General features: G+C 50.4%; 1 protein-coding gene across 3 annotated transcripts in view; it reads left to right on the forward strand.

The window, feature by feature from the left end:
* The window catches only part of LOC140480928 (uncharacterized), a 276989-nt gene that overhangs the window by 258246 nt on the left and 2068 nt on the right, over positions 1 to 16675 (forward strand). For all 3 annotated transcript variants that reach the window (XM_072576515.1, XM_072576518.1, XM_072576516.1), the window contains 4 exons: positions 4961 to 5056; positions 8388 to 8489; positions 11804 to 11909; positions 15129 to 15245. In XM_072576515.1, coding sequence (XP_072432616.1) covers positions 4961 to 5056; positions 8388 to 8489; positions 11804 to 11909; positions 15129 to 15245 — 421 coding nt within the window. The remainder of the gene's footprint in view (positions 1 to 4960; positions 5057 to 8387; positions 8490 to 11803; positions 11910 to 15128; positions 15246 to 16675) is intronic.

Genomic DNA, 16675 nt, shown 5'->3' on the forward strand with positions numbered 1-16675 from the left:
GTTAAGAAGGCATACCATGTGTTAGGAGAAAGGGAGGACTGCAGATGCTGTAGATCAGAGTTGAGAGTGTGGTGCTGGAAAAGCACAGCAGGTCAGGCAGCATCCGAGGAGCAGGAGAATTGATGTTTCAGGCATAAGCCCTTCATCAGGAATGTTAGCTTGTATTGGGGGAAGGATTGAGTTTCAGAGCCATGAGGTCATGCTGCAGCTGTACAAAACTCTGGTGCGGCCACACTTGGAATTTTGTGTACAGTTCTGGTCACCACGTTATAGGAAGGATGTGGAAACTTTGGAAAGGGTGCAGAGGAGATTTACCAGGATGTTGCCTGGTATGGAGGGAAGGTCCTACAGGAAAGGCTCAGGGACTTGAGGCAGTTTTTGTTCGAGAGATGAAGGTTGAGAGATGACTTAATAGAGACATATAAGATAATCAGAGGGTTAGATCGGGTGGACAGGGAGAGCCTTTTTCCTCAGATGGTGATGGCTAGCACAAGGGGATACAACTTTGAATTGAGGGGTGTTAGATTTAGGACAGATGTCAGAGGTAGTTTCTTTACTCAGAGTAGTAGGGGCATGGAATGCTCTGCCTGCAACAGTCGTAGACTCGCCAACTTTAAGGGTATTTAAATGGTCATTGGATAAACATATGGATGAAAATGGAATTGTGTAGGTTAGACGGGCTTCAGATTGGTTCGACAGGTCAGCACAACATCAAAGGCTGAAGGGCCTGTACTGTGCTGTACTGTTCTCTGTTTGATATTGAGCAGTAATAATGAGTGTTACTCTGCCTCATTCCATGTTGAGCAGTAATAATGAGTGTTACTCTGCCTCACTCCGTGTTGAGCAGTAATAATGAGTGTTACTCTGCCTCATAGGGAAGTAGTAACTCCAAAGATGGCAGATAGATGGGTGACAGTGAGGGGGACTGGGAGGAAGCAGCCAGTGCAGGGACCCCCTGCGGTCGTTCCCCTCAAGAACAAGTATACCCTTTTGGATACTTGTGGGGGGGACGACAGGGGTAAGTGACGGGGCTCAGGCCTCTGGCACGGAGCCTGTCCCCGCTACTCAGAAGGGAAGGGTAGAGAAGAGCAGAGCAATAATAATTGGGGACTCGATAGTTCGGGGCACAGATAGGCGGTTTTGTGGGGGCGAGAGAGACTCACGTTTGGTATGTTGCCTCCCAGGTGCAAGGGTACGTGACGTCTCTGATCGTGTTTTCCGGGTCCTTAAGGGGGAGGGGGAGCAGCCCGAAGTCGTGGTCCATATTGGCACCAATGACATAGGTAGGAGGAGTGCTGAGGATGTTAGACAGGCTTTCAGGGAGCTAGGTTAGAAGCTCAGAGTTAGAATGAACAGAGTTGTTGTCTCTGGTTTGTTACCCGTGCCATGTGATAGAGAGTCGAGGAATAGGGAGAGAGAACAGTTAAATGCGTGGATACAGGGATGGTGCAGGAGGGAGGGATTTCGGTACTTGGATAACTGGGGTTCTTTCTGGGGAAGGTGGGACCTCTATAAACAGGATGGTCTGCACCTGAACCTGAGGGGCACCAGTATCCTTGGGGGGAGGTTTGCTAGTGCTCTTGGGGGGGGTTTAAACTAACTCAGCAGGGGCATGGGAACCCAGACTGTAGCTTTAGGGTGCAGGACCTGGAGTGTAGGGAGGTTAGGAATATGGCATCAATCTTAAAGGAGGGTGCCTGTAAACAGAAGAGTGGCTTGAAGTGTGTATACTTCAATGCAAGAAGTATACGAAATAAGGTAGGTGAACTCGCAGCGTGGGTTGGTACCTGGGACTTCGATGTTGTGGCTATTACGGAGACATGGCTAGATCAGGGACAGGATTGGCTGTTGCAGGTTCCAGGGTTTAAATGTTTTAGTAGGGTCAGAGGTGGGGGTAAAAGAGGGGGGGGGTGTGGCTTTGCTTGTCAAAGATAGTATTACAGCGGTGGAAAGGAAGATGGACGAAGATTTGCCATCTGAGGTAGTTTGGGTTGAGGTTAGGAATAGGAGAGGTGAGGTCACCCTGTTAGGAGTCTTTTACAGGCCTCCTAATAGTCCTAGAATCGTTGAAGAAAGGATTGCGAAGATGATTCAGGAGAAGAGTGACAGTAATAGGGTGGTTGTTATGGGAGACTTTAACTTTCCTGATATTGATTGGGAAAGCTATAGCTCAAGTTCATTAGATGGGTCAGTGTTTGTCCAATGTGTGCAGGAGAGTTTCCTGACACAATATGTAGATAAGCCAACAAGAGGTGAGGCCATACTGGATTTGGTTCTGGGTAACGAACCAGGCCAGGTATTAGAACTAGAGGTAGGTGAGCACTTTGGGGACAGTGACCACAATTCGGTGATTTTTAGTCTAGTGATGGAGAGGGATAAGTGTGTACTACAGGGCAAGAGTTATAGCTGGGGGCAGGGAAATTATGATGCGTTGAGGCATGACTTAGGATGTGTGGATTGGAAAAGTAGATTCCAAGGCAAGAGCGTAATTGATATGTGGAACTTGTTCAAGGAGCAACTATTGAGTGTCCTTGATAAGTACGTACCTATCAGGCAGGGAGGAAAGGGTCGTGTGAGGGAGCCATGGTTTAATAAGGAATTGGAATCCCTTGTTAAATGGAAGAGGGCGGCCTTTGTAAAAATGAAGCGTGAAGGTTCAATAGGGGTGATTGAGAGTTATAAGGTAGCCCGGAAGGACCTGAAGAGAGAGCTAAGAGCAGCAAGGAGGGGACATGAAAGGTCCTTAGTTGGTAGGATTAGGGAAAACCCTAAGGCTTTCTATAGGTATGTTAGGAATAAAAGAATGACTAGGGTAGGAATAGGTCCAATCAAGGATAGTAATGGGAAGTTGCGTGTGGAGGCTGAAGAGATTGGGGAGACACTGAATGAATACTTTTCGTCAGTATTCACTCAGGAACAGGACATTGTTGTCGATATGAATACTGAGGCACGAATAAGTAGAATGGATGGCTTTGAGATATGTAGAGAAGAGGTGTTGGAAATTCTGGCATTTCCAGAAAATAGATAAGTCCCCTGGGCCTGATGGCATTTATCCTAGGATTCTCTGGGAAGCAAGGGAGGAGATTGCAGAGCCATTGGCCTTGATTTTTGTGTCCTCTTTGTCTACAGGAGTAGTGCCAGAGGACTGGAGGCTAGCAAACGTGGTTCCCTTGTTCAAGAAGGGGAGCAGGGATAATCCTAGTAACTATAGGCCAGTGAGTCTCACTTCTGTTGTGGGCAAAGTCTTAGAGAGAATTGTAAGGGATAGGATTTATGCACATCTGGATAAGAATAATGTGATCAGGGATAGTCAGCATGGTTTTATGAAGGGCAGGTCGTGCCTCACAAACCTTACTGAATTCTTTGAGAAGGTGACTAAGGAGGTAGATGAGGGGAAAGCGGTAGATGTGGTATATATGGATTTTAGTAAGGCGTTTGATAAGGTCCCCCATGGTAGGCTACTGCAGAAAATACAGATATATGGCATTGAGGGTGAGTTGGAGGTTTGGATTAGGAATTGGCTGGCTGGAAGAAGACAGAGGGTAGTAGTTGATGGCAAAGGTTCATCTTGGAGTGCCGTCACTAGCGGTGTTCCGCAAGGATCTGTTTTGGGACCATTGCTGTTTGTCATTTTTATAAATGACCTGGAGGAAGGGTTAGAAGGTTGGGTGAGCAAGTTTGCGGATGATACGAAAGTCGGTGGAGTTGTAGACAGTGAGGAAGGATGTGGCAGGTTACAGCGGGATATAGAGAAGCTGCAGAGCTGGGCAGAAAGGTGGCAAATGGAGTTCAATGTAGCTAAGTGTGAGGTGATTCACTTTGGTAAGAGTAATAAAAAGATGGGGTACTGGGCTAATGGTCGGATACTTGGTAGTGTGGAAGAGCAGAGGGATCTTGGTGTCCACGTACACAGATCTCTGAAAGTTGCCACCCAGGTAAATAGTGCAGTGAAGAAGGCATATGGCATACTGGCTCTTATTGGTAGAGGAATTGAGTTCCAGAGTCCTGAGGTCATGCTGCAGTTGTATAAGACTCTGGTGCGGCTGCATCTGGAATATTGTGTGCAGTTTTGGTCGCCATACTATAGGAAGGATGTGGAGGCACTGGAACGGGTGCAGAGGAAGTTTACCAGGATGTTGCCTGGTATGGTAGGAAGATCCTATGAGGAAAGGCTGAGGCACTTGGGGTTGTTTTCATTGGAGAAAAGAAGGTTTAGGGGTGGCTTGATAGAGGTGTACAAGATGATTAGAGGGTTAGATAGGGTTGACAGTGAGAACCTTTTTCCACGTATGGAGTCAGCTATTACAAGGGGGCATAGCTTTAAATTAAGAGGGGGGGTAGATATAGGACTGATGTTAGGGGTAGGTTCTTCACTCAGCGAGTCGTAAGATCATGGAATGCCCTGCCAGTAGCAGTAGTGGACTCTCCCTCTTTATGGGTATTTAAGCGGGCATTGGATAGGTATATGGAGGATAGTGGGTTAGTGTAGTTTAGGTGGGCTTTGATCGGCGCAACATCGAGGGTCGAAGGGCCTGTACTGCGCTGTATTCTTCTATGTTCTATGTTCTATGTTCATTGTGTTGAGCAGTAATAATGAGTGTTACTCTGCCTCACACTTTGTTGAGCAGTAATAATGAGTGTTATACTGCCTCACTCCGTGTTGAGCAATAATGATGAATGTTACTCTGCCTCACTCCAGGTTGAGTAATAATCTTGCCTCATTCTGTGTTGAGTAGTCATAATGATTGTTACACTTCCTCACTCTGTGTTGAGCTTTAATAATGAGTGTTACTCTGCCTCACTCCATGTTGAGCAGTAATAATGTGTTACTCTGCCTCACTCCATGTTGAGCAGTAATAATGTGTTACTCTGCCTCACTCCATGTTGAGCAGTAATAATGTGTTACTCTGCCTCACTCTGTGTTGAGCAGTAATAATATTCTGATGTCTCTCGGTTACAGCTGTGTGCACTCCACGCTGCCTGAACAAAGGAAAGTGCATTGATGTCAACAAGTGCTTCTGTCCCACAGGGTGGCGGGGGGCTCGCTGCCAGATCGGTGAGTGACCACCACCCGAACAGAACCGACTGAACAAGGGGATTCTGATAGTGCGAGCTCACCACAGAGGGGAGAGAGACGGTAGGGAACAGATCAGAGAGAGGGGGGAGCAGGGCAGAGAGAGAGGGGGGAGCAGGGCAGAGAGAGAGGGGGGAGCAGGGCAGAGAGAGAGGGGGGAGCAGGGCAGAGAGAGAGGGGGGAGCAGGGCAGAGAGAGAGGGGGCAGCAGGACAGAGAGAGAGAGGGGGGGGGAGCAGGGCAGAGAGAGAGGGGGCAGCAGGACAGAGAGAGAGGGGGCAGCAGGACAGAGAGGGGGTGAGCAGAACATGGAGGGGGGGAGCAGGACAGAGAGGGGTGAGCAGGACAGAGAGAGAGGGGGAGCAGGACAGAAAGAGGGGGGGGAGCAGGACAGAAAGAGGGGGGGAGCAGGACAGAGAGAGAGGGGGGAGCAGGACAGAGAGAGAGGGGGGGAGCAGGACAGAGAGAGGGGGGGCAGCAGGACAGAGAGGGGGTGAGCAGAACATGGAGGGGGGGAGCAGGACAGAGAGGGGGTGAGCAGAACATGGAGGGGGGGAGCAGGACAGAGAGGGGTGAGCAGGACAGAGAGAGAGGGGGAGCAGGACAGAAAGAGGGGAGGGAGCAGGACAGAGAGAGGGGGGAAGCAGGACAGAGAGAGAGGGGGAGGAGCAGGACAGAGAGAGAGGGGGGAGCAGGACAGAGAGAGAGGGGGGAGCAGGACAGAGAGAGAGGGGGGAGCAGGACAGAGAGAGAGGGGGGAGCAGGACAGAGAGAGAGGGGGGGAGCAGGACAGAGAGAGAGGGGGGGAGCAGGGCAGAGAGAGGGGGGGAGCAGGACAGAGAGAGAGAGAGAGAGAGAGAGAGGGGAGCAGGACCGAGAGAGGGGGGGGAGCAGGACCGAGAGAGGGGGGGGAGCAGGACAGGGAGGGGGGGGAGCAGGACAGAGAGGGGGGGAGCAGGACAGGGAGGGGAGGGGAGCAGGACAGAGAGGGGGGGAGCAGGACAGAGAGAGAAGGGAGAGCAGGACAGAGGGAGAGGGGGGAGCAGGACGGGGGGGAGGGGAGAGCAGGACAGAGAGAGGGGGGAGAAGGACAGAGAGAAAGGGGGGAGCAGGTCAGAGAGAGAGGGGGGGAGCTGGACAGAGAGAGAGGGGGGGAGCTGGACAGAGAGAGAGGGGGGGAGCTGGACAGAGAGAGAGGGGGGGAACTGGACAGAGAGAGAGGGGGGGAGCTGGACAGAGAAAGAGGGGGGCAGGACAGAGAGAGAGGGGGGGAGCTGGACAGAGAGAGGGGGGAGAAGGACAGAGAGAAAGGGGGGAGCAGGTCAGAGAGAGAGGGGGGGAGCTGGACAGAGAGAGAGGGGGGGAGCTGGACAGAGAGAGAGGGGGGGAGCTGGACAGAGAGAGAGGGGGGGAGCTGGACAGAGAGAGAGGGGGGGAGCTGGACAGAGAAAGAGGGGGGCAGGACAGAGAGAGAGGGGGGGAGCTGGACAGAGAGAAGGGGGAGCAGGACGGGGGGGGGAGCAGGACAGGGAGAGGGGGGAGCAGGACAGGGAGGGGAGGGGAGCAGGACAGAGAGAGAGAGGGGAGCAGGATAGGGATGGGAGGGGAGCAGGACAGAGAGAGAGGGGGGAGCAGGACAGGGAGGGGAGGGGAGCAGGACAGAGAGGGTGGCTTCAATAAACAGGTAACTTCAAGCCAGTTAGCTCCACGTCTTTTATTGGGAAAATGTTCAAGTCTGTGAGAAAGATGTATTAGTAGAACATTTAGAAATATCCAATATAATCGGGAAGAGTCAGATTCATGGCTTCATGATGGGGAAATCATTGCTCTGACAGATTGACTATGGCCCTTTGAAGAGGTAACAAACAGAATCGATTACAGACGAATCATAAAATCATACAGAACAGAAAAGGCCTTTGTGCCCATCAAGTTTATTTTGTCAAAAAATATATTAAATTGACACAACTCCTACATTCCAGCCTGCGGTTACAGCCTGGATAAAGGGAGCCCAGTCAATGTAATACATTTAGACTGTCAGAAAGTGTATGATAACCACACATTAAGCTGCTTCATAAGACAGGAATCCATGGTGGTTGGGGTAATGGATGCATTTTCAGGATGGCACCCTGTAACCAATGGAGTGCCCCAGGAATCAGTGCAGGGCCCACAGTTAGTTACAATCTATGTAATCGATTTGGATGAGTGAAAGTGAATTTGTTAATGACTCACAAATTGGTGGGAAGGCAAGTGGTGAGGATGATATAAAGATGGATATCGAGGTGATGTGATTTGTCAGGAAGAATAGTGGAGATGAATATTATTTAAATAGACAAATGGGTAAGTCAAAGTGTTTTCAAGGCTGAGGTAGGCAAATTTTTAATCAAGAAGGGAATTGAGTGTGATGGGGAAAATGCAGGAAAGTGGAGTTCAGGATGATCAGAGTAGCCATGATCTCATTGAATACTGGAGCAAACTCAATCAGCAGAAAGGCCTGTTTCTATCCGCATCTTATATTCTGAGGATCTTTCAAAAGGGAATGGAGAAATACTACAGAGGGAATGTTGGTGGGTCTGTGACCCTCTGACAGTGCGGCACTCCCGCAGCACTGAACCTCCGACAGTGCGGCACTCCCGCAGCACTGACCCTCCAACAGTGCGGAATTCCCGCAGCACTGAACCTCCGACAGTGCGGCACTCCCGCAGCACTGAACCTCCGACAGTGCGGCACTCCCGCAGCACTGAACCTCCGACAGTGCGGCACTCCCGCAGCACTGAACCTCCGACAGTGCGGCACTCCCGCAGCACTGAACCTCCGACAGTGCGGCACTCCCGCAGCACTGAACCTCCGACAGTGCGGCACTCCCGCAGCACTGAACCTCCGACAGTGCGGCACTCCCGCAGCACTGAACCTCCGACAGTGCGGCACTCCCGCAGCACTGAACCTCCGACAGTGCGGCACTCCCGCAGCACTGAACCTCCGACAGTGCGGCACTCCCGCAGCACTGAACCTCCAACAGTGCGGCACTCCCTCAGCACTGACCCTCTGACAATGCCCACTCCCTCAGCACTGACCCTCCGACAGTGCGGCACTCCCTCAGCACTGACCCTCCGACAGTGCCCACTCCCTTAGCGTTGACCCTCTGACAGTGCCTACTCCTTCAGCACTGACCCTCCAACAGTGCCCACTCCCTCAGCACTGACCCTCTGACAGTGCCTACTCCCTCAGCACTGTAACTTTGATAAGTTAATTCAGGGATGTGTGGGTGATTTGTGATTGGTTCCTTTTGGATTGATCCCGGGTGTGTTCTGTTTCAGAGCCAGTTGTGTGTGTCCCGAAATGTAAAAATGGAGGCACATGCATTGGATACAATAAATGCCGATGTCGCAGCCAGTTTACAGGAAAGAGATGTGAATCAGGTGAGGTTTCCGAAATTCCTGCTTCCACCCCAAACCAAACACAGCCCGCTGTATCCCTGCTCTCAATATTAGCCACCTCCATAATACATTGCAGCACTTGCCACAGACACCCAGCTCCAAACAGCCCCCATTACAGTTACCCCTTCCCCAGCTTGTCCCCCAAACCCTCTACATACCTGAACTTCAATAAGCCCCTACTGCCCCTAATGGGCCAGCATTTACCCCATTTCCTCATATACCTGCCCATCTCCATCTGCCCAATTTCTACAAGCCCTAACCATCCTACACTCTCAACACGTCCTCAACTGTGCAATCCCAATCAGTTCTCCCTATCGCCCCCGACCCACCCACCTTGCCATCACCCTTAAATCCCCCCCTCCATGCCACTGTCCCAGCCACTCCCTCAGAAAGACACCCTCAGGAAGGGCAATGTGAAGAGAATGGGTATGATCAGCCCTCACCACTATCCTGGCTTTCCTCACCTTGTTCTCCTTCAGGCCTCAGCCAGTCCAGCGATCAGACACTTTTCCTCTGGTCCCCAGTCCCCCCAGTTTTTCAGGGAGCGGGGTCCTCTGTCCTTTTCGTGTAAGAGATGCTGCTGACATCAGCCCTGAGCCGTCTGGCTCTGGTCCTGACAATATTGTGAGCTGAGCCACCTCACGGGGGAAATGCTGGAGTTGTTGTAACATCACTGAAATAGTAACCCAGAGGCTTTGGCTGAAGCTCAGTACACATGGGTTCAAATCCCATCCCAACAGCAGGTGCTTTGTAAATGCAGTTAATAAATCTAGAAATATAAACTTGTCAAAAGGTGACTGAAACTATTGATAACATGAACAATTGCCCAGACATCACAAAAATGGAGGACAAATCCCAAATAGCCAATTCCTGCCCCATCACTCTCCTCTCGATCCTCAGTAAAGTGATGGACGGTGTCAGTAACAGAGCTACCAAGCAGCACCTGCTCAGTGACCTGCCCAGTTTGGGTTCCCCCCAGGGTCACTCAGCTCCTGACCTCATTCCAGCCTTGGGTCAAACATGGACAAAAGAGCTGGATTCCAGGGGGGAGGGGAGAGAGACAGCCCTTAACATCAAGGCTGGATTCAACCAAGTGTGGCATCAAGGAGCCCTGGCAAAACTGGAATCAATGGGTATCAGGTGGCAAATTCACTCATAGTTTGTAATTGTGGAAGGTCAGTCATTTCAGCTCCAGGACATCTAGGGTAGTGTCCTAGGCCCAACCATCTTCAGTTGCTTCATCAATGAACTTTGCTCCATCATAAGGTCAGAAGTGGGGATGTTCACCAATGATTGCACAATGTTCAGCACCATTCCCCACTCCTCAGATACTGAAGCAGTCCATGTTCAAATGCAACAAGGTCTGGATAGTATCCAGGCTTGGGCTGACAAGTGGCATACAAAGGCCAGGTAATGACCAGCACCAATAAGAGACAACCTAACCACTGCCCCGTACATTCAATGGTGTTACCATTGCTGAATCTCTCACTATCAACATCCCAGACGCAGACTGACCTGGACCTTCCTTATGCAATCACAGCTCACCCTCTTTCTCAGGGTCATCCACCTGCCCTCTGCCTGAGAAAGCAGCTATCCCACAGCCTCATGTGAACATGTCCCAAGAACTCTCATGTCTCTCTCCAGCTTTGTATTTGTAATTGACACCTGTCGGGAAACCTGTGAGATTTGTCTCTGTCTTCAGCTTCAAGGTAAAGTGATTGTTCTGAACAATGTGCGGTGGGGTTTCTGCAGACATGCTCACTGACTTACTGAGATGTTCCAACATATTCTCAGGGTGCCAGAGTCTTTCAGATTGTCTTTTCTATCTGACAGGATGTTGTCATCAGATACACTAGACTTTAGGAAAACCAATTTAAGGGAACTGGGGAAAAGTGGGACAGTTCAGAGGTTGATCCCTGACAGGAGCAGTTGAGTAGGTCAGACTTGTACTCATTGGAGATTTGAAGAATGAGATGCAAGGTTCTTCAGGGACTTGACAAAGGCAGACGTGGAAAGGTTGAGGGAGGGTCTGGGACCTGAGCACACTATCTCAGAATAAAGAGTCACCCATTTAAGACAGAGATCAGAAAGAATCTCTTTCCTCAGAGACTCATCAATCTGTGGAATTCTTTATCACAGAGGGTAGTTGAGGCTGGATCATGAAGTATACTCAAGGCTGAGGCAGACAGTTTTAACCAGGAAGGGGAATGGAAGGTTATGGGGAAAAGGCAGGTATGTGGATTTGAGGATGATCAGATTAACCATGATCACGTTGAATGGAGGGCAAGGGCTGAATGGCCTGCTTCTGCACCCACACCTTATGATCTTATGACCTTACTAATACCTTTATGAATGCAGTGGCTACAAGAGCAGGTCAGAGGCTGGGAATACTGCAGCAAGTAACTCCCCTCCTGACTCCCCAAAGCCTGTCCACCATCTACAAGGCACAAGGCAGGAGGGTGATGGAATACTCCCCACTTTCCCTGGATGGGGGCAGCTCCAACAACACTCAAGAAGCTCGATACCATCCAGGACAAAGCAGCCGCTTGATTGGCACCACATCCACAAGCATCCACTCCCTCCCCCACTGACGCCCAGTAGCAGCAGGTGTACCATCTACAAGAAACACTGCAGAAATTCACCAAAGGTCTTCAGACAGCATCTTCCAAACCCACAGCCACTTCCATCTAGAAGGACAAGGGCAGCAGATACATAGGAACTCCACCTCTCTGCAAGTCCCCCTCCACTTGCCATCTTGACTTGGAGATATATCACCAGTTCTTCACTGTCACTGGGTCAAAATCCTGGAATTTACTCCCTCAGGGGATTGTGGTTCAACCCAGAGCACATGGACTGCAACGGTTCAAGAAGGCAGCTCATCACCACACTCCCAGGGGCAACTAGGGACAGGCAATAAATGTTGGCCTAGCCAGCAGTGCCACATCCCAGGAATGGGAGACTTGGGATCTGGGTGGAGATTAGAGGGATGTGTGTACAATCATAGGGACTCTGGGCTGAGTCAGTTGGTAAAGATTGTTCTCATTGGTGGAAGGATCAAAAAGTAGAGGTCAAACATTTGCAGAGATCAATGAAAGAAGCAGCGATGACACATGGAGCAGCAAGTGGATAGGGTTTAGAATGAGAGTGTGGGGGCGTTCAGGGTCAACCAAGGCTGAAAGAGAGAATGGAATCATTCAGGGAGAGTCTGGGAGCAGGTAGGGCAGTGGGTCAGCACCAGTGTGATGGGTGTAATGGCCTCCTGCTGTGCAGTGACCATTCTCTGATTGTCTGTGCAGCTGTGATAACGCCGTGTGTTCCCCTGTGCCAACACGGAGGCACCTGTCAGCAGTTTAATAAATGTGAATGTCCCGAGGGCACTGCAGGAAGCCGGTGCCAGAAACTGTGAGTAACACGGGCCGGTCAATACCCACACCCACCCCTCCCCCTGCCCACTGTCAGGGTGTGAAGGGGGGGGGCCCACTGGGGGGAGGCCACTCAGTTTGTCAAATACTGTGATGGAGGAGGGGGGAGGGGTGTGAGAGTGGGGGGAGGCGTGAGAGTGGGGAACACGAGTGGGGAGTGTGAGAGTGGGGGGGGGGGACACAAGAGTGGGAGGGTGAGAGGGGGGGACACAAGAGTGGAGGGGGCAGGGAAATGGGGACAGGAGAGTGGAGGGGACACAAGAGTGGGGGGACAGGAGAGTGGGGCCATGAGAGTAGGGGGGGTGCAGGAGAGTGGGAGGGGGGGAACAGGAGACTGGGGGACAGGAGAGTGAGGGGGAATGAGAGTAGGGGGGCAAGAAAGTGAGGGGCGTGAGAGTGGGTGGGGTACGAGAGTGGGGGGGGCACGAGAGTCAGAGGATAAGAGAGTGGGAGGCACAAGAGTTGTAGGGGCATGAGAGTTGGGGTGGGTGACAGTGAGGGGATGTGATGGGGGTGAAGGTTGTGGTTCACAAGAGTGGGGAAGTGTGAGAATGGGGGTGTGAGGGTTGGGGGGATCACAAGAGTGAGAGTGAGGGATGCAAGAAGTGGGTAGGGGGTGTGGTGCTAGAGACCTGCTATGACTGAGACTTGGTTGATGGAAGGGCATGATTGGCAACTAAATAACCCAAGATATTGATACTTCAGGCGTAATAGAGGGAAAAGGAAGCATACATAAGGTCTAGGGGACTAAAAACAGACAAAGCTTTGGAAGAATATTGGAATGTCGGACCAATCTGAAACGGGGAATTAAGAGGGCTAAAAGAGGTCATGAAATATCCTGAGCAAGCAGGGTTAAGGAAAATCCCAAAGCCTTGTATTCATCTTTAAGGAGCAAGAGGGTAACTAGAGAAAGGGTTGGCCCACTCAAGGACAAAGGAGGAAAGATATGGGTGGAGTCAGAGAAAATGGGTGAGATTCTAAATGAGTACTTTGCATCGGTATTCACCGAGGAGAGGGACATGACGAATGTTGAGGTTAGGGATAGATGTTTGAGCACTCTAGGTCAAGTCAGCATAAGGATAAGGAAGTGTTGGATATTCTAAAAGATATTAAGGTGGACAAGTCCCCAGGTCTGGACGGGATCTATCCCAGTTACTGAGGGAAGTGAGAGAGGAAATACCTGGGGCATTAACAGATATCTTTGCAACATCCTTGAACATGGGGGAGGTCTCAGAGGACTGGAGAATTGCTAATGTTATCCCCTTGTTTAAGAAGGGGAGCAGGGATAATCCAGGTAATTACAGACCGGTGAGCCTGATGTCAGTGGTAGAGAAGCTGCTGGAGAAGATACTGAGGGATAGGATATATACCCATTTGGAAGAAAATAGGCAACATGGTTTTGGTTTTGTTCAGGGAAGGACATGTCTTACCAACTTAATAGAATTCTTTGAAGAGGTGACAAAGTTGATTGATGAGGGAAGGGATGTAGATGTCATATACATGGACTTTAGCAAGGCGTTTGATAACGTCCCCCATGGTAAGCTGATGGAGAAGATGAAGTCGCATGGGGTCCTGGGTGTGCGAGCTAGATGGATAGAGAACTGGCTGGGCAACAGGAGACCGAGTAGAAGTGGAAGGGAGTTTCTCAAAATGGAGACCTGTGACCAGTGGTGTCCCACAGGGATCCGTGCTGGGAATACTGTTGTTTGTGATTGACAGGGCAACCCCGATTATCCAAACAACACGGGTGGGGAATATTTTGTTTGGATAATCGAATGTTCGGATAATACAGTTTACCCAAACATCGGGACCTTGAGATCTTGCTCAGATGATCCAAAATTCGGATAATCAAAGTTTGAACAATTGAGGTTGCCCTGTACATAAATGATCTGGAGGAAAGTATAGGTGGTCTGATTAGCAAGTTTGCAGATGACACCATTGGTGGAGTAGCAGACAGTGGAGGGGACTGTCAGAGAATGCAGTTAAATATAGATAGGTTGGAGAGTTCGGCAGAAAAATGGCAGATGGAGTTCAGTCTAGGCAAATGCGATGTGATGCATTTTGGAAGACCCAATTCCAGAGCAAACTGTACAGTAAATGGAAAAGTCCTGGTGAAAATTGATGTACAGAGAGATCTGGGTGTTCAGGTCCATTGTTCCCTGAAGGTGGCAGCACAGGTCAGTAAAGTGGTCAAGAAGGCATACAGTGTAATTTCCTTCATTGGACGGGGTATTGAGTACAAGAGTTGGCAGGTCATGTTACAGTTGTATAGGACTTTGGTTTGGCCACATTTGGAATACTGCGTACAGTTCTGGTCGCCACATTACCGAAAGGATGTGGATGCTTTGGAGAGGTTGCAGAGGAGGTTCACCAGGATGTTGGTATGGAAGGCACTAGCTATGAGGAGAGGTCGAGTAGGTTAGGATTATTTTCATTGGAAAGACAGAGGTTAAACGGGGGACCTGAGTGAGGTCTACAAAGCCATGAGAGGTGTAGACAGGGTGGATAGCAAGAAGCTTTTCCCCAGAGTAGGGGACTCAGTTGCTAGGGGTCATGAGTTCAAGGTGAGAGGGGAAAATTTAAAGGAAATATACATGGAAAGTTCTTTCCATAGAGAGTGGTAAGTGCCTGGAATGCATTGCCAGCGGAGGTGGTAGGGATGGGAACGATAGTGTCATTTAAGATGTATCTTGACAGATACATGAATGGGCAGGGAGCAGAGGGATACAGATCCTTAGAAACTAGGCGGCAGGTTTAGATAGAGGATCTGGATTGGCACAGGCTTGGAGGGCTGAAGGGCCTGCTCCAGTGCTGTAATGTTGTTTGTTCATTGAGATTGGGGGATCATGCGAGCGTGGGGGTAGCACAAAAGACAGTTGGGGGGTAAGAGCGGGTAGCGCTGAGCAGGGGGAGTGTGGGGGGCAGGGGGAGTGTGGGTGGGAGCAGGGGGAGTGTGGATGGGAGCAGGGGGAGTGTGGGTGGGAGCAAGGGGAGTGTGGGTGGGAGCAGAGGGAGTGTGGATGGGAGCAAGGGGAGTGTGGGTGGGAGCAGAGGGAGTGTGGCGGGGAAGAGTGTGGTGTGGGGGTGGAGCAGGGGGAGTGTTAGGGGGGAGCAGGGGGAGTGTGAGGGAGCATGGAGTGGGGGGGGGGGGGGAGATGTATGAAGCTCCTGCTGACATTTCCCTCCCCTCACCTTGCAGCACGTGTCCTCTGGTGACGATGACGGTGAGCACAGTCAGAGCTACCCGCCAGGCCATTCGTCAGAGCTACGCGGAGCGGTGTGGGCCCCTTGGGGTCCAACTCTGCATCAAATACAGGTACTGCCTGGTAAAACTCCCCCTACACCATCCCCATCACACACTTCCAGGACAGGGACAGCATGGGGATAGATACAGAGTAATGCTCACTCTACCCTGTCCCCATCAAACCCTCCCAGGACAGGGACTGGGTAAGATAGTGAGTAAAGCTCTCTCTACACTGTCCCCATTAAACACTACCAGTACAGAGACAGCACAGGGTTAGACGGTCCAACCCGTCCATGCCAACCAGATATCCCAACCCAATCTAGTCCCACCTGCCAACACCCGGCCCATATCCAAACCCTTCCTATTCATATACCCTTCATATACTTTTAAATGTTGTAATTGTACCAGCCTCCACCACTTCCTCTGGCAGTTCATTCCATATACGCACCACCCTCTGTGTGAAAAAGTTGCCCCTTAGGTCTCTTTTATACCTTTCCCCTCTCACCCTAAACCTATGCCCTCTAGTTCTGGACTCCCCGACCCCAGGGAAAAGACTTTGTCTATCTATCCTATCCATGCCCCTCACGATTTTATAAACCTCTACTGTATAAGGTTATCGCTCAGCCTCCGATGCTCCAGGGAAAACAGACCCAATCTACTCAACCCCACCCCCCCCACCACCATAGCTCAAATCGTCCAACTCTGGCAACATCAATGTAAACCTTTTCTGAACCTTTTCAAGTTTCACAACATCTTTCCAATAGGAAGGAGACCAGAATTGCATGCAACGTTCCAAAGTAGCCTAACCAGTGCCCTGTACAGATGCAACATGACTTCCCAATTCCTGTACTCAATACTCTGACCAATAAAGGAAAGCATACCAAACGCCTTCTTCACTATCCTATCTACCTGCGACTCCACTTTCAAGGAGCTATGAACCTGCACTCCAAGGTCTCTTTGTTCAGCAACACTCCCTAGGACCTTACCATTAAGTGTATAAGTCCTGCTAAGATTTGCTTTCCCAAAATGCAGCACCTCACATTTATCAAAATTAAACTCCATCTGCCACTTCTCAGCCCATTGGCCCATCTGGTCCAGATCCTGTTGTAATCTGAGGTAACCCTCTTCACTGTCCACTACACCTCCAATTTTGGTGTCATCTGCAAACTTACTAACTGTACCTCTTATACTCGCATCCAAATCATTTACATAAATGATGAAAAGTAATGGACCCAGCACCGATCCTTGTGGTACTCCACTGATCACAAGCCTCCAGTCTGAAAAACAACCCTCTACCACCACCCTCTGTCTTCTCCCTTTGAGCCAGTTCTGTATCCAAATGGCTAGTTCTCCCTTTATTCCATGAGATCTAACCTTGCTATTCTGTCTCCCATGGGGAACCTTGTCGAACGCCTTACTGAAGTCCATATAGATCACATCTACTGCTCTGCCCTCATCAATCCTCTTTGTTACTTTCTCAAAAAACTCAATCAAGTTTGTGA

Source organism: Chiloscyllium punctatum, chromosome 8 (assembly GCF_047496795.1).
Source record: "Chiloscyllium punctatum isolate Juve2018m chromosome 8, sChiPun1.3, whole genome shotgun sequence".
In the NCBI taxonomy this organism is placed as follows: domain Eukaryota; kingdom Metazoa; phylum Chordata; class Chondrichthyes; order Orectolobiformes; family Hemiscylliidae; genus Chiloscyllium; species Chiloscyllium punctatum.